The sequence below is a fragment of the Suncus etruscus genome, chromosome 8 (genome assembly GCF_024139225.1).
Source record: "Suncus etruscus isolate mSunEtr1 chromosome 8, mSunEtr1.pri.cur, whole genome shotgun sequence".
NCBI lineage: Eukaryota > Metazoa > Chordata > Mammalia > Eulipotyphla > Soricidae > Suncus > Suncus etruscus.
Genome location: NC_064855.1, coordinates 6,558,751 through 6,578,937, shown reverse-complemented (window position 1 = coordinate 6,578,937; position 20,187 = coordinate 6,558,751). Strand labels below are relative to the sequence as shown.

Here is a 20,187-nt window from a genome sequence, read left to right as displayed (position 1 = left end):
ACATGTTAGTTGTCAAACCCCAAGGTCTTTCTTTATGGTGCCAGGAAAAGTTCTGCTCTGTCATGATTGTCAAAGTCAGTCTTCTGTAATTAGAGATCTTGGTTTTTGTATAGATCCTAGGATGAAGCCTAGTATAGTCTTTATGATCCCAGGAAAAGTTCTGCTCAGCCTCAGTTGTTGTAGTCAGTCTTCTGTACTCAGTGATCTTGGTTTTGCACAGATCCTAGGATAGAAGGACTTCTGATTTCTTCTCACTGTTAAGTGGTGAGGTAGGGCACCCTGACCTTAGATCAAGTTGTTGCTGTTTCCTTATTGCTAGGGTGTCATATGAACCTACCCTGGCATAAGTTGGTGCCAGAGTGGTATTAGGCCTCTCCTGGAGGGGCTGATTTTTGGTGCAGGTGCAGGGAGCTGTGCCAGTTCTAAGTGTGGGTTCTGGGGTGTGAGGTTGGATGCCGATGTCTGATCACCTGAGTTCTAAGTCAAGTCACCATGACAAATGTTCAGGGTAGAATGTGCCACTGTATTATAAAATTCATGGGTTCTTATTCCTATTAGATAAGAACTTCTTTCTACATAGAATTTACCCATTTAGTGTGCCTATGCAAAAAGAAATGGTACCATTTTATATTATTTGTGCACTTGGGGGTAAAATAACAAAGTATACAATCTCTGTGCCCTGGTTTTGACCTGAGCTCTTATCCCAAGCAAGACTTTTCTACTAGAATTTTTACCAAGAAGAACAAAAACAAGAAAAAAGGGGATAGAGGAGCCTACCTTTACCTACGAAAATAAACACACTAAGAGTTATAACTATTAAGGAAATAAACATACAAAGAAAATGTATATATTCCCATTAAGTCTTTTGAGATAGTCTGAGGAGGGAGAATAAGATCCAGGGCACATTTTTTTGTCCCACACTGTGGTCTTGTAAAGTCTGAGAAATATTTTTCAGCAATAAGGGATCAGGTAGTGTCCTTTTGAGGGAAATTTTATGCATATTTACAACATAACATATGTGAAGTGATAGTTAAAAGGTAAATGTCAATGTTCTAACAATTCTTGCAGATAAAGATGGTTAAAATAGATTAAAATCTGTTCTTTATTTTTACAGTAGCTTTGATGGATTCTGCAGGAGTACCTGGTAGTACTTAGTGGTACTTGGTGGTACTTGATGGTGGTGGATTCCCAGGTAGCTTCCTTGGCTCAGTGTGAGACTGAGCGTGTGGTGCTGCTTGGCTTTGGAGGTGCCAGGGATTACCCACAACACCGTGGTGGTGCTCAGGGGATCTCCAGGGTAATTCTTGGGGGAGCAGTTGTTATTGGGATAAAGACTGTGTTGATCACATGCATGGCATATGTCTCAACCTCTGTACTGTCTCCCTGGTTTCATGGTGGTAGTTTAAGAAATTATAAGCAGATCACATCCATCATTAACAATAAAAGATTTCATCTGAACTAATTTAAAAGATCATTTAAAAACCATAATAAGGTTCTAACTCCTACTTAATTATATATGAGATATAAGAGCTTTTTTTTTTTAAGAATTAATATATTTAAACACCTTGATTTCAAACATGACTGTGGTTGGGTTTCAGTCATGTAAAGACCGTCCCCCTTCACCAGTGCAACATTCCCATCACCAATGTCCCAAGTCTCCCTCCTCTCCACCTCACCCCCGCCTGTACTCTAGACAAGCTTTCAAAAAATGAAAATAGACTGTAGTAGTGAGAGTTATTTTACTATATGAATGCTTATTGTATAATAAGCTGCATTGCATTCAACAGTTACAGATAGGGCATTGTTATGAATTGGCTGTTGGATAATAATAATCCCAAAATTATAATTCCACAAAACCTAAAATTTTGAGAATAAAAGAGTCATCAGCAAATGTATGCATCTAAAGCCTGTTTAATTCTATTTAATGTGTTTTTTTGTTTGGTTTGTGCAGTACACCTGGATTATATATTGAAGTTTCCTTCCTGAGTATTCTAAGAATAAAAGAAACAAAAAGCAATAAATAAGCGTGTTTGCATGATTCTACTCCTAGAGTAGGGAGGCAACAGGAGGGAAGTGGTGCCCTTCATTTTTGCTGGCCGTTTTGGGTCTGTTGACCCTGTTTAACTTGATCATTCTGTGTTGATAAATGTTCTCAGGTGCATGCATAAGTAAATAAGCTTATGTACTGTAGACCCAGAAGCTGAAAACAATCAGGAGGCTATTGTATGGCAGTGTGGGTAGTCGGAGCCAAATCAGAGCAATGCTCTTTTCTACCATTTCTCTCTAGCTCTCATTGTTTTGAAGCTCTGTCACCCCAGACCTTGATGTTTCTATGAGTTCTCCCCCCCCACCCCCTGTCTGTGTCTTCCCTAAGAATACAGAATACAGGGTCATAGACCTACCTAATCTAGCATAAGAACTTTTTTCCAAGTAAGGTACATTAAGAGGTACCTGAGATTGGCACTTCAGAATTTCTTTTGTATATGGGAGTGTGTGTGTGTGTGTGTGTGTGTGTGTGTGTGTGTGTGTGTGTGTGTGTTAATAATAGGGAAGTTGAAGAGACCCAACAACCCATTTTTCTCGAGTAAAAATAGCAATAGTATTTTCTTGTAAAGGCAAGGGGTCTTGTCTATGTGGCTCGAAATCTTTTCCAGTAAAGCATAATGCTAATGGCATGTAATAGATACAATTAAGGTCTGTTTAAAAGCCTTTAGAATAAGTAAGATTTTAGAAGTCAGAAAAGCAAGTGACAAAACAGGGATCACTGAAATGATAGATAAGGTTTACTTTCCCTGTCACCAACAAGAGATGGAGATAGAGTTGAGCAGGTCTCCAAATAGTCTTTTCATTTGATGCCATTTAGTTACAAGGTTAATTAATGGGGTAAGGTAGGGGATATGATACGTTTTTGCTGAGGATGGGAAAAAAAAACATTTTTAAGGGTCTGGTTGTGGATATAGTAATTCCTCTTAAAGTCACAGTTTCCAAGAACCTGTGGGCACCTGCCACATACCAGAATCCATCCAGCCTCTTTATCTGGAGGATGAAGGTTCCAAATGTATTTTTCACTCAGGGAGGCCCAGGGAATACAGCAATGGCAAGCAGCCCAGGAAAGTAGAACTAAAACTCAAAGTGATGAGTAGCCACTTAGATTCAGAATACCAAGTTGAATGCATTTTGGTTTTCCTTTGGTTTTATCAACAGTTAAGCCATCGGTTGATTCTGTCGATCCTAGTAACTCTGCGAACGCGCAGATCAAATGCGTAGTACCGTGGTCCACTGAAGAAGAAGAAGAAGTCTATAAAAAAAAAAAAACACGAGCTATTGAGTGAATTTATAGAAAGTAGAGTGGGGAGTTTGTTCAGATCGGTAGGTGCTCAGGGCTTACTCCTGTCTCTGTGTTTAGGGATCATTTCTGATAGGGTTCAGGGGACCATACATATGGGATGCCAGGAACTGAACCCAGACAGGCTACATGCAAAACAAGCACACAAACTGTGGTACTCTCTCTCTTCATCCCTACTGTTTCTATAAAAATAATCTGCTGTTTTAGTTATAATTTTCCAGTTAAATATTCCCTATTCTTGTCCCAGTATTATAAGTTATATGCAAATCTAGTTAACATTTAAAAATGTACTGGTATCCTTTTTACTTACTGTTCTTATGGAAAACAGCATCAATTTTACTTTCTATCCCTGGAAAAGTGCTTGTTATGCTTTTTGGGTAACCAGGATCCATAGATTGTCTTTGATTATCATATCTGAAAATAGAAAAAAATAGAAAAATAGCTTTTAAGATCAATAGTACAATGATGATTATTTTTATTACATTTCATGCATCCTTATATATTTCTTATTCAGAAGATATATTTTCCATCTCTCCCTTCCTTTGTTTCTACCTCCCTCCCCCTCCCTCCCCTTCCCTCCTTCCCTCCTTCCTTCCTTCCCCCTTCCTTCCTTCCCTCCTTCCTTCCTTCCCTCTTTCCTTCCTTCCTTCCTTCCTTCCTTCCTTCCTTCCTTCCTTCCTTCCTTCCTTCCTTCCTTCCTTCCTTCCTTCCTTCCTTCCTTCCTTCCTTCCTTCCTTCCTTCCTTCCTTCCTTCCTTCCTTCCTTCCTTCCTTCCTTCCTCCATGCTCAAAAATGACCCCAATGGTACTAGGTGTGTGTGAATTCATTTCAATTTCACTCATATGTAAGAATTCATGGAACTTTGCACCCCTCCAAATGATTTATCGGAAATGGTTCTGTTTCATGATACAGCATCTTCCATATCTATGCCCAGACATTTTAATTCTATAAAAATAAAATTTCAAAAGTCTTGTGAAAAATAATGCCTATCAATGTCCAACTAGGCTTTTAAAACCTTTAGCTGACTCATCAATAATTTGTAGACAGGATAAAGAGACAGATGTGACACAATCACATAAAATCATGGTCTAACATACCGCCAGACGTGGCTCTTTACAAAGAAGTAGGTTTTCTCCCCATTTGAAACGGCTGCATCGATTGCTTGAATGTTGTTTGGGAAGCCAAAGTCTGAAATAGGTCTGGGGTAACCTTGCTGAACATCGTAGCCACTCAGTGCCCAGTACTGGTTGCCTGCAACAATTGAAATGATATGTTTGGCCAAGTCTTACGAACAGTTGAGATTTTATGTTTGATAAAGTCCTTTCATTTCTCTGAGATCTGCACAACTTCATAGCTTTAGCATAAATCCATCATAGAAATGGAAGTGCAACCAACTGTCTTGAGAAGAGAAAGGTGTGGAGGTGTTTTTGGTCTTGCACACTGAGCTCTGATAACTAGTGATTGCCTGGAATCTATTTAAAAAATTGTACTTTTCAAGCTAACATGAAGTTGGGCATTGTTTGTGGCTTTTCTCTAGAGACTAAATTGCTCTGGAGGGATCTTAGAAAACTGTATGAGGATAAGGGTAAAAAAAAGCACTACTGTTGGTCTACTAAGATTTTTCTCATGTCGAAACTGAGAAAACAGACTTTAATGTCCAGTTTGTGGCATGACTAGTGGCAAAACAGAAATTCAACCCAGGACAGAAATTCAACTGTCGAAACCTTCTCACCCTTATGAAAAGGACCATGGAGAAGTCCTGCTTCTCTTTTTAGGCAGAATTCAAGCGAAGTGGAAATGTCAGGCAGTTGCAGTTACCTTTAAATAGGAACACGAGGTCAGTGTTGGGATCCTCATAGGCAGCCTGTATGCTGTTGGGCAGGGCTGTCCAGAATAGTGAAATGAAATTGAGGTCCACACTTCGCAGTTGAGGGTGCCGTCGCCAGAAGAACCTGTTGAAAGACAGACAGAGAGAGAGAGAGAGAGAGAGAGAGAGAGAGAGAGAGAGAGAGAGAGAGAGAGAGCGCACAGGCAAATGGGTGAACAGCAGCCTTCTGAGCCCTGAGCTGGGCCACCTCTCCAGGACTGCTAGGAGGAGCATGTGTCAGCATGAGGAATGACCAGGGCACACAAACTGACTGCTGCTCTGTAGCGATATGGCCACTCGAGAAGTCAGGAGCTTAAGTGACTTCAGAACAAGTCTCGAGAGTGGCCATATTTGATTATATTTTATACCCTCCTCTCTTCTTGCATATGGACAAATCTTATTTGATAAGATTCATTCATTATTTCTACAAAGGGATGGGAATATTTAGAATCTTTTAGTCAAAGTTACTAACACAAGGCAACTCATCTTGTGATTATACAAAATGGGCTTCTCTACATTCAATGAAGTGAATTTTCATTTTCTTCGCTGACTTTGGGTTGTGTTGAATAATGTTTTGGTGTTGGGTAAACCCACTACGGAGTCTGCAAGCAGCTAGGCTCCGTGAGACTGTTATTGTCTTCCCTTTTCTGGGGGTTGGGGTCATTCACACAACATCATAATTCCCAGTATGTTGCACATAGGGTCATATGGTCCTGTGGCCCGTGCAACTTAGGGCCCAGCTTTAAGTTATACCAGTAAAAGAAGTCAAAGAAAGGCATGATTCAATCTCATACTTGTCCTTAAAGAAAAGGATTTCTCCACGAAGTGTGGTGATGGCATCAAATCTCAGCCTTGGGTCGCATGCTGAGGGTGTGGTTGGCCCAGTTGGCTGAACCCCGCTGTCTGAAGGGCCTGCAAGAAAGACATTTGCCAGGCTGAGTGGTGGGCAGACTCTCCCAGCTGATCTGTTCACCTCCTCTTTGTTTTTGGTTTCAACCCTTTCCCTCACCTTAACACAATCCCCCTTCAAGGAAGGAGTCAGCCAATGGCAAACTTCCTGCATATGTCATGGCTCAATTTCAAAATGTTTTTCTCTGAGTGTTTTCTCTTTTTAAACAGAGGGTCAGCCTTTTACTGTAGGGCTTTAGAACATGGCGAGCAAGGGTGGCAGTGTTTTCTGGGGAACAGCAGGCAGGGGCAGAAACAGTCAGTGGTTTTGTTCTCGAACATGCTGTTGTTTGAGGGGGAAATCTTCATGGGTGCTGCCTTGTGCTATCTAATGGTCTCCCAATCACTTCTTTCCATCTTATTCTGTGACTCTGTCCTGTTCACTCTACTCAGCTCTGTAGGAAGAGTCCATTTTCATTTCTGTGCTTTCCTAAGGACAATTTAAATATATATTCTCTTTCCCTCCCTCCCTGCTTACAATATAATAGAAGACAAGACATTTTAAAGAAATATATATTTATACTTATAAATATATATATATTAAAATTATTTAATATATTTAACTATTAAATATATATTTAAATTATAGTACATTTCTTTAAAATTTCTTGCATTATCTGGGTAGGTTTTAGTTGATATATATTCATATATTATTTTGTTGGTGGTGGAGTAAGGCCATATCTGGCTATGCTCATGGTTTACTCCTGGCTCTACACTAAGGAATCTCTCCTGGTATTGCTCAAGAGACCATATGGGATGCCATGAATTGAACCTGGGTCAGCTGAATGCAAAACAAATGCCCCAATTGCTGTACTATCACTCCAGCCCCTCGTATAATCTATAACTTAATTTATGCCATTGTAATATGTAGCATCTCTCTTCTTTTTTCATGAAGCACATTTGTGCTTGGCCTTACATGACCCTCCTGTTATGTCCCTAAACTCTGCATGGTACCATGGCCATACCCACTGCACGTTATCTCCGAGATTCTCAGGCACCCACCTGTGCTCCACCATAGATAAGCTGAAATTTTGTGTCTGGCCCTTCACTGGCTTACGTGCGAATATATTTGGGAAATACATCAGGGTGTGGAATTTCTAGATGAACATGGGGCAATCACGCCTTTTTAGAATGTTTTATTTGTGTTTTGGGGAGCCACATCTGGCAGTGTTTAGGGGCTCTATGCTGAGCCAGTCGCTTCTAGCAGTGCTCAGGGTATCCTGCAGTATTGGGGTATAAACCTCCAGCTAGCAGCAGGCAAACAAGTGCCTTAACCCCATCCTGTCTCTCTGGCCCTAGAATGTATAAAATGTGAGAAGCATATAGAAAAGAAGGAGGACCCTCCATTGAAGAACTCTGTTGGGAAGTGTTGGGGTCCATTTCTTCCTGGTCTTTTCCCTAAGGTAACAGAGACTCTCCACCCTGAAAACTCAGTAGAGTTTGAATTTGTGAAGGAACATGCAGAGGGAGAAGTACTCAGAAGGGGAAGGGCCCATCCTCTTCCCACTCTTACCAGCTGCCACATTGCCCTGCAGTCTTATCCCTACTCTTACCGTAGATGGCCTGGATGCCATAGATGTCGTCTTGAGGGAGTACATAGTTGTTGGGATCTCTGAAAGCATAGTTGGGGTACATCAAGGCAACCGGGTCAGTGGAGTGTGAAAGCCCCAGGGAGTGGCCGAATTCATGGGCAGCAACAAGGAACAAGTTGTAATCTGAAATGCAAGCACTTATGTGAATGGGTATGGTTGAAACTTGCAAGAGAGGGGGAAAGAAGATTTCAAGTATGGCAGCTTCTGAGTGGAGCTATGGGCCTGTTCATATTACTATTTCATTCTCTCCTTCGATAGATAGATTGATAGATAGATAGATAGATAATAGATAGATAGGCAGACAGACAGACAGATAGATGTTGACAAAGTAAGATTACTGTTATTTTGCAGTAAGTGTTCTGAGGCACATTTTTGCTCCATGCCCTTGTGAAGTGACCCATGGTTTAGATATTCTTGTCCCTACCTTCATTATTTCTTTCAAATGAACTAAACTATTTGTATGTAGGGGAAGCAGGGGTGATGGGACCACACCTGGCCACGATCATGGACTATTCATGACTCTATCCTCAGGGCTGGCTTCTGTTGGTGCTTAGAGCACATTTGGTTCTGAGGATCAAACCAGTCTTGGCTGCATGTAAAGCAGGCTCTAGAAGCCTTGTACTCTGTCTTTCAGAAGTTATCTTGAGTCTTCTGAAAGGATTGCTTTGCTGCATAGGAGTATGCCCTGGCAACAGTGCCTCCTTGTAAAGGTGGAATGACTAGATGGGAAAGAGATGACTGCTCTTTCCAAAACATGTTACTTTCCCAACAAATCCAACTACTTCTGAAACTTCAAAAAAGATCTCCCTTCATCAAACATAATTAAACCTGGAATTTTCAAAGAAATATAAATTCTAGAGTAGTGTTTGCAGTATTCAACCCACCCACCCCCTTTTTTTTTTTTTGAAAATGGGCCAAAGAATACTTCAGGTTTTGTGAGTCATGTGGATTCTTGTTCAATGCTTTGGCTATGACTTTGCATTATGAAAATTGCTGTCAAAGATGATAATGAAGTGTTGCCTGTTACCCCCAAATTGTAGTTATATCAACAGGGCTTTTAATTAGGTAGAATTTAGCCATTGTCTATCACTTTCTGATTTCTGCTCTAAGAAATAAGGTTGATAATTAGTTTTAGTCGTCTTCCTCCTCCTTTTCCCCCTCCTAAACCTAAATTTACTTAAGTTCCTATTTTTTCAAAAATTTTTAAAATTTACTTTTAAGTTGTGCTATAGTTGGCAGGACTTATTTCTAGCTCTATGCCAAGAGATCACTCTTATGATGCTCAGGGGATCATAGGCAGTGCTGAAAATCAAACCAGAGTTAACCTTGTGCAGGGCATGTACCTTAGTCTCTGTAGTATCTCTTCCACCCTCCCTTGTGACTATTTTTAAGCAGTCACTTGCATAAGTTTTAAATGTTACAATAATGTGTCTATGGGTTTGTATGTGTATGAAGGAGAGGAAATTCAGATATGGAAAAGTTTTATGTGGAAGCTGGTTGTGGAGGTAGCTTTGATTCACTTACTTCTGGAGGTCTTGGTCCATGTTTCTTCTGCATCAAAATGTGCATCTCCCCCAATTCCTCGACCTGGCTGGAATGCGTGAGCAAGGACCCCGTTAGGTCCATCAAATGGAGAATTGTCACCATGATCTAAAATAAAACCAGTTCGGTTAGGGCCTGTCATATTGCAATTTTCCTTAAAAAAGCAAAATTGAGCATGACTTCTTTGAGTCTACTGTTTTTATCTTGTGCAGCTGGAAGAAAATTTATAAACATTCCAGCCACAGTGACTTACAGTTGTGCAGTACCATCAGTGGTGGAGAAGCACATTTTCACGTACCCCCACCCTCACCCCCTATCTCAGAGCTCACCTCTTCGAACAAAAGCAATCCTGATGTCTGCTTCTCCCTCAGAGAGCCTGGTGAAGGTCAGTGAGGTGACTCTACTCCAGACTTGAAAGGCCTTCTCAATGGCCATTTCTACATCGGCCTTCAGCAATTGTGGGCTATAGTTAAGAATCCTTCAAAATGAGAATGTGCAAAGGCACGTTATTGTTTAGAACTGCTATCTGCCCACAGATCGAGCTACCCTGTTGAGAGGGGAGAGGCCTAAATGCTGTAAAGCCACAGAAGCCAACAGACTAAGGGCTGAAGAGAGAAGTGCATCCTGCCTTTGGTGCTACATACCTTTAAACCCAGCTCTCTGATTCCTCAAAGTCATTCAGAAGGATCCCTCACAGTCTTGTTGAAGATTAAAACATATAATGTTCACTACTTAGCACATATTGAGTCATTGTATTATTGCCATCATTATTATCAAAATGCATGACAGGAGGGCTTACATTTCCCCAGCGATAATTCATTCTTTGGGGTCCTAAAGTATCACATTTTATGTACCATAATCTGCACATTCCCCTCCTCAAAAGTGCATCTTATAGAGTGAATGCTATCTGGCGCTGAAGCCTGAGCTCAGGGGAGGAGAGTGTCTAAAAACTATGTGTATCTTATGGCCAGGTGAGCCTTATAAAGCGAATAATAGGAGGTAAATCTTTGAACGACAGTTCGTTTTTAGATTGCTAGAGAAGGAAAGCAAAAATGGGCCCTTCTGAAGTGAAAAGAGCCTGACAGGATCTTGAACAACTGGGTGAGTTCTTACAACTATTCCCCAGCATCTAAGTCCTACAAGGACACATCAGTGATCATTTTCTCTCGCTGACTTCTCTGAAATCCTGGTACCTAGCGTTTCATAAGAGTTGAGTCAACACTGACCCACTGGACAAATTTGGAAATTAGGAGTTTCACCTGTATGTCAGATTTTTGTGCTCCCACTTGGGGTTCCCTGGGGTTAGCATGAATTCATCAGGCACAGCATCGGGCACACCGCAGCGGGGCTTCCTCATCATCTCCATCGTCTCCTCATTCGGCTTCCCTGTCTCATTTAAGCCGAAGAAGCGCTGCATTGCCTTCAGTTTTTCAGCAATGAGTTTGGAGCTGTACTTATCTCTAAATTGGGAGGCACCTATCGGCAACTGATAGAAGTTCTGTAGGTATTTCTAGAGGGAGACAAACAGAGATTGACTGTTCTCTGAGTATCTTGTATTCCCATCTAACTTGTTGCAGGAGTCAAACCAGGACTAGGAGCCCCATAGCTAGGGGAACAAAAATGCAAGAACAATTTGTGAGAACAGAATTGGTGGGAGAGAAATAGAAATTCAGTTAACATTTTTGTAGAGAAATAGGTCTTTCATAAGGGTTGAGGACCAAGGTCTCATATACATTGCTAAGCTATTGTTAAGATAAGAGTCCATCCTCTTCCCTTTTTTAATTTTTTTTATTGAGAAGAATGTGAATTACAAGTCTTTCACAGTTATATTTTAGTTACACAGTGACAGTGAATTAGGTCCATTCCCACCACCAGTGTTGATCTCCCTCCACCATAGTTCTCAGCATGCATTCCATATCTTCACCCTTAGCCCCCTGGACTGCTAGCATACCGAGTTCATTTTGTGTATAGCTTGTTATAGTTTGGGTCTATGCCCTCTTGCTTTTACAAAGAGACAACCACAAGATTTTGTTGGGTTCTTAAGATATGAGTTGCGTAAACGCAGATTCCCAATTCTTCTCTCCCGACTGTCAAGAAGAATTCATCATCCTAGGAAGTGGAGAAGAGCAGGAACTACCTAGGATGTTTATATAGGTCCCATCTTTCTATGTTGCTTCTCAAGGAGAATGGATATTTTCAGAAGAATTCCAAATAACATTTGGAGAAACAACAACATTGCTGATAGTACCATTATATCCATCACATAACTATTGACAAGGGTGCAATTAGGAAATGAAGTTTCTTAAGAATGTAACAAGCCCACCTTAAGTCTTTTCCCTCTTCTTAGGTTGGCTGTGCATGTCTGGCACCTTGTAAGTGATACAGGACAGAAATATTTTGTGTGAGCACAGGCTTTGTGATACTAAAGGTTTATTTTCAGACATTTTGTGATGGGGTTTGGGCTATTCGCATGATGCACAGTATTATTTCTTTCACTCCACTCAGGAATCATTGCTGGATGACTCAGAAGACCATAGGACCCCTGGGATTAAACATGGGTTGACTACATCAAACATGTCATGCCACTGTATTATCTCTCCAGTCACTGGTTTCAGACTTTTAGCTCTGCCATGAATTAATGAGTTCATTGGTACATCACTTTCCTCTCTAAAAGTGGAAATAGCAGTATCCTGCTCACAGGGCTGTTGTTCAGAAAGGAGATAATGTTTATTGGATAGGTTTTTTTTTATTTAAACAACTTTATTACATATATGATTGTGTTTGGGTTTCAGTCATGTAAAGAACACCACCCATCACCAGTGCAACATTCCCATCACCAATGTCCCAAGTCTCCCTCCTTCCCACCCAACCCTTGAATAGGTTTTTATCCTAGGTATCACAGGGTTCTTCAAGACTACAAACGACATATCTTATGCTATTATATTATTTAAGAACTCTATAATTAACCAGGGGTTACTATTACCATTGTAAGATATATCAAAAAGAGCAAAAAAATAACAAGAATTTTCTAAAACTGCAATGCCTAGAAAATTGTGTTATGACTGTGTGATGGCATACCCTGGTATTTATTTAAGATGTGGACTAACCTTCATACTGTGGAACAACAGAAAAAAAGTTATGGATTCTGCCTTTATAGTGCTCCAAGAGTTTATAAATGGTCCCATAATTGGGTATTCAAAATCTGACTACTTCATGAACTTGATCACTGACTCCTTATAACTTCCCATTTCCAGTAGGGGCCATACCCAGTATTGCTGTATCAGGGTGGGCTGCATGCATCCAAGGGTCAAAGTAGTACCTCACACTGCCAGAATGTGTGCTTAATCACTCAATTCACATCCTTGCCCTGATTTCTCATCTAATACACACAGGCTCCCTATGCGCTTGGAATTTTGGTGCCAAAGACATGTTCATTTGTGCTGTAACCAGATATCAGGCTACAGAGAAATTGGAAGGATATGTGTAGTAAAGAAAAATGTTTCACTTGTAATTAAAAACAACTAAGAGGCTTTCCATCTTAGATTCCCTTCTGGGATTTTGAAGAGCCCTGATTTTTGAGGACTCACTTTTTTGCCCACTTAGAACCAATCCTCTGATTCACTCAGAGGAGATATTTGACCTCAAACTGAGCAGAGATTTCTTTCAGGCAGCTTGAATTAAAAAGAGAAAACAACCTACATGAATTTCCCAATAACTAGAAAATAATCAAGCACAGTCAATTTACCTGAACAAGGTTTGCATTTTTCTCTTCTTGGGAATAAGAAAGTACTGGAAAGGCCTTAGAAAGTTGCACGTAGAGCAAGAGCAGGAGTGAGAGTGTCTTCAGGCTGCACAAGGCCATTTCTCCAAGTATGTCCTCTCCTGACCTTCGTCTCTGTCTTCTAGGTCAGTCTTTATCCTTGTGATTACCTGGTGCTTACCAGGGCCTGAGTTCCTCACAGAGCAGTGTCGATCCCTTATAAAGCTGTGTCTTAAACAATTGCTGCATCAGGAATGTGAAGCAATCACAGGTTAATTGCACTCAGACACTTTTGCAATGTTAATATGATTTAGTACACCAAGATGGAAGAGTCTTTCAGCAGGAAAAAACAAAGTTAAATTTTCTACTTATTGCTTTAGGGTTTTTAGTTAAATATTTTCTTTCTTTTTTTTTTTTTTTTTTTTAGTTTTTTTTTTTTTTGGTCACATCCAGTGACACTCAGGGGTTACTCCTGGTTCTGTGCTCAGAAATTGCTCCTGGCTTGGGGGACCATATGGGATGCCGGCGGATTGAACCACAGTCCATCCTGGGTCAGCCCCGTGCAAGGCAATTGCTCTACCACTATGCCACGCTTTGGTCCCTGAGATTTTCTTTTGAAGAAAATGCATCACGTAGTTGTCATAACTGATCATAACACATTTGTTTCAAGATAAGGGAAATCAAAGTTATTGAAAAAAAGAGAAAGAAAAACTAAAAAATGAAATGGAAGAGAGGAAAAAAGAAAAAAGAAAAAGTTCAGTAGTAAGTATATTTGTGAAAATTATTGTATCTCCAATAAAATCATTAATATAATAGCAAAAGGTTTAGTAAGGTCTTTTTTAAAGATAAGAGATAAAAATACAATTAAAAAATGGAGCCGGAGAGGTGGCGCTAGAGATAAGGTGTCTGCCTTGCAAGCGCTAGCCAAGGAAGGACTGCGGTTCGATCCCCCGGTGTCCCATATGGTCCCCCTAAGCCAGGGGCAGTTTCTGAGTGCTTAGCCAGGAGTAACCCATGAGTATCAAATGGGTGTGCCCCCCCCAAAAAAAGGTATGTGTGTGTGGCAGTTGTTGTTTGTATAGGCACAGAAAAATGTGGGAGAAATAGAAAGAAAAATTCTTTGGCCTAAAAACAGGGAGACCTTACCCATGAAGTATCCTGGCATAAGACCAACTACAGGCTCCAGGCATTCTAAGTTGTTTACCCCAAAGTCTTTCTCTGTGGTCCCAGTAAAAGCTCTTCACAATCACAATTATTGCTGTCAGGTTTCTGTAGTTAGAGATCCTGGTTTCTGTACAGATCTCATGTTGACGTCAGGGTGATGCTGAGCATTTTCTGGTTTTATCTCACCATTAAGTGGCAATGCACAGAACCCTGTCCTGAAAGCAGGCTATTGCTGTTACTAAATACTCATGGTATCATAGAAACCCACTCTGGAGTAAGTCAATGCCAGGACAGCAGTAGGGTCTTCCCTGGTAGAAGTCCTATTTCTGTTGCTGGTGTAGAAATCCGTGCTGTTTCCATAGATGAAATTCAAGATTCAGGGGTGAATGGTCAATGTCTGATCTTCTGAAGTCCAAGCCAAGTCACTATGACAAGTGTTCAGGGTGTAAGGCCCCACTGCAATATAAAATTTATGTGTTCCTGTCTCTATCAGATAAGAACTTGTTTGCACACATAAGATTTTCCCATTTTAATGTGCCTATGCAAAAAGGAACAATGCCACATGGTAGTATTGGTGCATATGGAAGTAAAAATAACAAGCTAAACAATCTTGATAACCTGATTCTAACATGAACTCAGAACACTAGAGAAAGTTATCTACTAGAATCCCCTACTAAATAGATTCCCCCCAAATGGAGAAAATTGCCGCTACATAAGAAGATAGACAATAAGAGTTATACCTATTAAGGAAATACATCTAAAGAAATATTCAAAGAAGATAAACATGTCCCCTTTAAGTATTTTGAGATATTCTGTGGGGGGAGGGATAAAAGCCGGAGCACAGCTTTAGCCTGTGATTTGGTTTTGTGGAGTTTAAAAAAATGGTTCCCAGCAGTCACATATCAGGAAATGTCCTCGAGCTGGGAGTTTCTCAGAAACTGAATCTGGTAGCAAGCAACAAGAGAGCAAAGGGAGGTGGGATGGGGGGAAAGGGCCGCAGAGAGCAAATCAGCAGAAAGCAGTGGCAGCTTCTTCTCAGGCTGAGAATTTGGTTTTCACTTTGGGAGTTGGTTGGGGTTGGGGGAATGTTCCGCTTCCTAAGGAGTTAACAACTGAGGGTAAAAAAGGTTAAATGCGGGGAAAGAACAGACTGGGGGTATGAGAATGAAGGACGGAAAAGAATTTGTAAGGTGATAAATGAAGGGAGAAAGGAGGGGTTTTATATATATATAAATATATATATATATAAACAGGGAGAAGGACAATATACAACATGGGCAGACATTATGTATATTACAGATGGACATTAGATAGACATTAAGTTGGCCAACACATACACACATGCACACACATAGACAGAAATTGATGATCAATCCATGGGCACAGTTGAAAAGTTGACCCAGGTGAAATGGGACAGAATGCTTAAAAATATAAATTCCTCAATTTAGATGTAAAAGTTTTCCATTTTCTAGGCCAATCATGATTGGTGATGGTACACTTTACTAAAGAAAGGCTTCATGGGTTAGATTGTGTATAGAGCATTCTTAAAAAAAATCATAATTTTCAAGCCTAGAAAACTAAGTGATATGGTAATGAGCACTGTAAAAGGTGTCTACTCCATGAAATATCTAGCAGGTCTAAGTTCCTTTCCTAAAAGCAAACTAAAACCATGAGCATTATATATAATATAATGGTATTATGGTAAGCTGCCTACAATTGAAAACAGATTACAATAGCATATTTAATAAATGAGCTCTGTAACAGTAGTTCATGGCATGCAGTGGCATATTCCATTGCTATTTGTAGACATATACATTAGATTATATTAGCAGGCATAATCAAATAGAAAATGAATAGATTAGAATTTCTGTTATGATTTTATAACTAGCACTGTCTTTTGAGTCTAATATAATATAGCATTACAATGTGGAACTGGGGTGACCAACATATATCTCCAAGTATCACTGTGAACAAAAATATTAGGGAGTTATTATAGACATAGTAAAATTAAGACATTATAGCTTCTTTTTTTTAACTTTATTTATTTATTGGTTCTGGGACCACACCCAGTGGTGCTCAGGGGTTACTCTTGGTTCTGCACTCAAAAACTGCCCTTGGCAGACTGGGAGACCATATGGGATACCAGGAATCTAACTGGGTCTATCCTGGGTCGACTGCATGCAAGGCAAATGCCATATCGCTGTGCTATCTCTCCGGCCCCAACATTAAAACTGTAATGGGAGTCCATGGCTTCCAAATGCACTCTGCACTTGTTTCTGTGAATAAAAGCATTAGCACATTATTATAGACATCTATAAAGAGCAATTGATTCAATCTAAACAGCTGTACCTGTTCTTGACGGGAATTTAATCCATTGACATTTAAGGAAACTGTTGACAGAAAGGCACAAAAGTTGTGCCATTGTAATGTGTAGAGTTGTTGTTACAATTGGGGATTTGGTTTGTGTAATTGCTCTTTGAGTAGTTCACTTAGGGTCGGTTTATTTAGTACAAATATTGTGAGTTCTTTTTTGTTTGAGAATGTTTTTGACCCTTCCTCCCATTAAATGAGAGTTTTGCTGGGTAGTGGACTCTAGGTTGAAAGTTTCTTTCAGTGGTTTGAATATGTCATTTCACTCTTTTCTTGCCAGGATTGTTTCATATGGAAGATCTGGTTTGATTTTTATGTTGTTTCCTTTATACTTGAGTTTTTCTTTTTATTTCTCCTTAACTGCTTTAAGTACTGAACTCTGTTTTTTTGCCATTTGGATTACTAAATGTCTTGATGTTGTTCTGTTATGATCTATTTTATTTGGCACTCTTTTTGCCTCTTGGATTTGCAAAGAACCCTCTTTCCCAAGGGTGGGTAAGTTCTTTGCTATTATCTTTTTCACTACTTGTTCTTCTCTTTCTTGTTTTCTTCCCCTTCTGGAATTACTATAATTCGGAGATTATTTCTCTTGTCTGTTCATTACGTACCTTACATTTTTTCCAGGGTTTTGTCTTTCCTTCCTTTTTTGACTTCTTTATCACTGCTGGATTTTAATTTGTCTTCAAGTTTGTCTATGCAATTCTTTACCTGTGTAATTCTACTATTATAGCTTGTTAACATGTCTTTTAGTTCCTCCAGTTCCATTTGTATGGATTCTGTCATCTTTTGAAAGAGTTATTTTTTGAGCTGGTTGAATTGTTCATCTATACGCAGTGGTCCTCAAACTAAGGCCCACGGGTCACATGTTGTATTTGTATCTGTTTTGTTTCTTCATTGCAAAATAAGATATATGCAGTGTGCATAAGAATTCGTTCATAAGTTTTGTTTTTACTATAGTCAGACCCTCCAATGTTCTGAGGGACAGTGAACTGGCCCCCTGTTTAAAAAGTTTGAGGACCCCTGATAGGTTCCTTAATTTCTCAGACTAGTGACTCAGACTAGTTCCATTGCTAAACCATTAATGTTCATTTTAGGTCCTCATTTATAAGGTTCAGACATTTGGGTGGACTTGGAGATTTGCCAGGATTTCTATTCATGTCCTCCACAGTAGATGTCTTCTTTAGCTTCCCCATTGATCTTTGCATTTAGTGGTTTGGAGTGCTGGAGTATCAGGGTGTTTAAGAAAGCGATCTATTGAATTACTTGTATGAATGTGGGACATGTGACTCAAGATATATCTTCTTAGAGGTTATTTTTCTAAACTAGCAAGGTTGTATAAGTATGATGAAAATGTTGATTTGTTCAGCTGGCCTTTGAGCTGTATATTTCCTTTTTATTTTTTGTTTTTGGGTCACACCTGGTGATGCTCAGGGGTTACTCCTGGCTATGCACTCAGAAATCGCTCTGGCTTGGGAAACTGTATGGGATGCCAGAGATTGAACTGAGGTTCGTCTTGGGTCAGTCACATGCAAAGTAAATGCCCTACCACTGCATTACTGCTCTGGCCACTTGAGCGATTGTTGTACTATATATTATAAATAATCTACAGTGATTTGAAGTCTACAGGATGATGTATGTAGTTTATATATAAATAAGTTTTTGGATAAGGGACTTGAGCATCTGTGGATTTTTCAACTATGTAGAATCCTATAATTAATTCTCCATAAATACCAAGGGGTGATTAAATTCATTCATATAAAATTATGTATATTCTACAAGTACATGTATTCATGTACATAACTATGTAAACACATGACATGTAGTGTGATCATATATAGAGAATGTCTTTGTTGTAAAAATCTATAGTATGCAGTAAAGTTTAATTCCTTCTTGGTGTCTTGTAGAATTTTGAATACAATCCAAAGAAATGTGCCTTTAGTTCTAACTCAGTTGGGGAAAATATGAAGATTCATGGTGTAGAATTTTGTATCCACTATTAGACATTTCTCATCACTTACCATAAGCAAGGTGATAATGGGTACAAGATTAATGAAAGTGAATAGTGAGGGGTCAGAGGAAATGTTGAGAGCCTAGAGACAGGGAAGACAAGAGAAGGGGGTGAGGGAAAGGTATCAATGAAACTTTATAAAGACGTATGATCAGAGCTAGATCAGGAAGGAGAAGTAATGTGGCATTTCAGAGCTATGCCACCATTTTTTTTAAATTTTTTTTAGTTTTTGGGTCACACCCAGTGACGCTCAGGAATTACTCCTGGCTATGTGCTCAGAAATTGCTCCTGGCAGGCTCAGGGGGTCATATGGGATGCTGGGATTCGAACCACCATCTGTCCTGGGTCAGCTGGTGCTGTGAGCCAAATTTTGTTGCAGATCTTCAGCGCCTGCAAACAGATCCTTCGTGGAGTTTGGGAAAAAATTTCACGGGGAAAGAGTGGGCACACGGAATGGCGAATGACGGAACAATATTGTAGAAATGAATTGAAACCACACAGAATGTATGGGGACTTACGTCTTAAAGGACGAAGACAAATTTATTTTTTGAGCTGGCAGCTTTTAAAAGGTAGAGGCTAGGAAAAGCAGGGTGCAAATTCTTGACATCAAAGAAACTGGGAAAAGAATGGAGGAAAATTAGCATATTAAAGAGCCGATACTGAAGGTGAAAAGGCAGTTTTGTTTTGGGTAAGCAGGTAATCTGAAAATTGCTTTGTTTTGAATAAGCAGAAGGGAAACAGGTAATTTTCAGGGAAGTGGGAAGAGAGAGGAATGTTTTAGAGTTTTGGGGGAAAACTGAAAATTACTTTGTTTTGAGCTAAGTTTATGGAAAAACCTGATCTTGACGCCAAAGTAGCAAAAATTACAGGGAGCTGTTAAGTGGGAGACTTTTGGCGGGATTGTACTGTCCTTTGTTAGGAAGAATTTACTAAGGCCTGATTTCTAATAATGGTTAAAAATAAAGAGAGAGATAGTTACAGCCACTTATGGAATTATGGCCAAACGATCCACGCAAAGGGTCAAGTGATTTTGACTGCTCTAAGCGGGCCTTTTTGGCAAATAATTCCTTTTCAGGAGAGCACTACACCTTGTGGTGTGTGCCTCTCCTGAGTGGGATGTGGCAAGCTGGGTGCAAGGGAAATGCCTTACCACTATGCTATCTCTCTAGCCCCTATGCCACCATTCTTGAGATATGTGGTACCTTCAGTCCCCGGGGGTTTAAGACCTTCCAAGGACATGATCATGTTGGCTGTCCTTGGATATGGCTTGGACAGGAGGTGGCTTCCTTTCCATTAGGAGTTAGTAAAAATAGCTTTTCTTCCTGAATAATTCAGAGAAGTCAGTGTGTTTTACTGAAGCTTATTGTCTTACATTTGTGTTGAAAGTTTTGTAACATGTTTTCTTCTGGACATAATGGCAGATGAGCTAGACCAGTGGTCACCAACACTTTTACACCCTCAGATCAGCACTTATTTACAGACAAGGGGCTGGAATCCATTGATTTACAAAACCTGAGCACTTTGGTGAATTTTTTTTCTCTGAGATTTGTGTAAACAAAATTATGAACAGAATTCTGGGGTCTGGATACT

General features: G+C 39.9%; 1 protein-coding gene across 1 annotated transcript; it reads right to left on the bottom strand.

The window, feature by feature from the left end:
- Positions 1–3,197: 3,197 nt before the first annotated feature.
- MMP8 (matrix metallopeptidase 8) lies at positions 3,198–13,145 on the bottom strand. Its single transcript, XM_049778595.1, has 10 exons — positions 13,041–13,145; positions 10,555–10,805; positions 9,625–9,773; positions 9,278–9,403; positions 7,715–7,876; positions 6,008–6,125; positions 5,165–5,298; positions 4,444–4,597; positions 3,657–3,760; positions 3,198–3,298 (listed from the first exon to the last, which is right to left on the bottom strand). The coding sequence occupies exons 2-10, from the start codon at positions 10,710–10,712 to the stop codon at positions 3,198–3,200; spliced, it is 1,206 nt and encodes a 401-aa protein (XP_049634552.1). The 5' UTR covers positions 10,713–10,805; positions 13,041–13,145.
- Between the last annotated feature and the right edge of the window lie 7,042 nt (positions 13,146–20,187).

What these genes read in the sequence shown, in the direction of transcription:
- MMP8 (XM_049778595.1), bottom strand. Translation starts at nt 10,712, where the DNA reads ATGCAGCGCTTCTTCGGCTTAAATGAGACAGGGAAGCCGAATGAGGAG. An exon ending in CACAAAAATCTGACATACAG is followed by an intron (nt 9,774 to 10,554) that starts GTGAAACTCCTA and finishes CTCATTTTGAAG; the next exon opens with GATTCTTAACTATAGCCCAC. An exon ending in ATGGACCAAGACCTCCAGAA is followed by an intron (nt 7,877 to 9,277) that starts GTAAGTGAATCA and finishes CTTGCATTTCAG; the next exon opens with ATTACAACTTGTTCCTTGTT.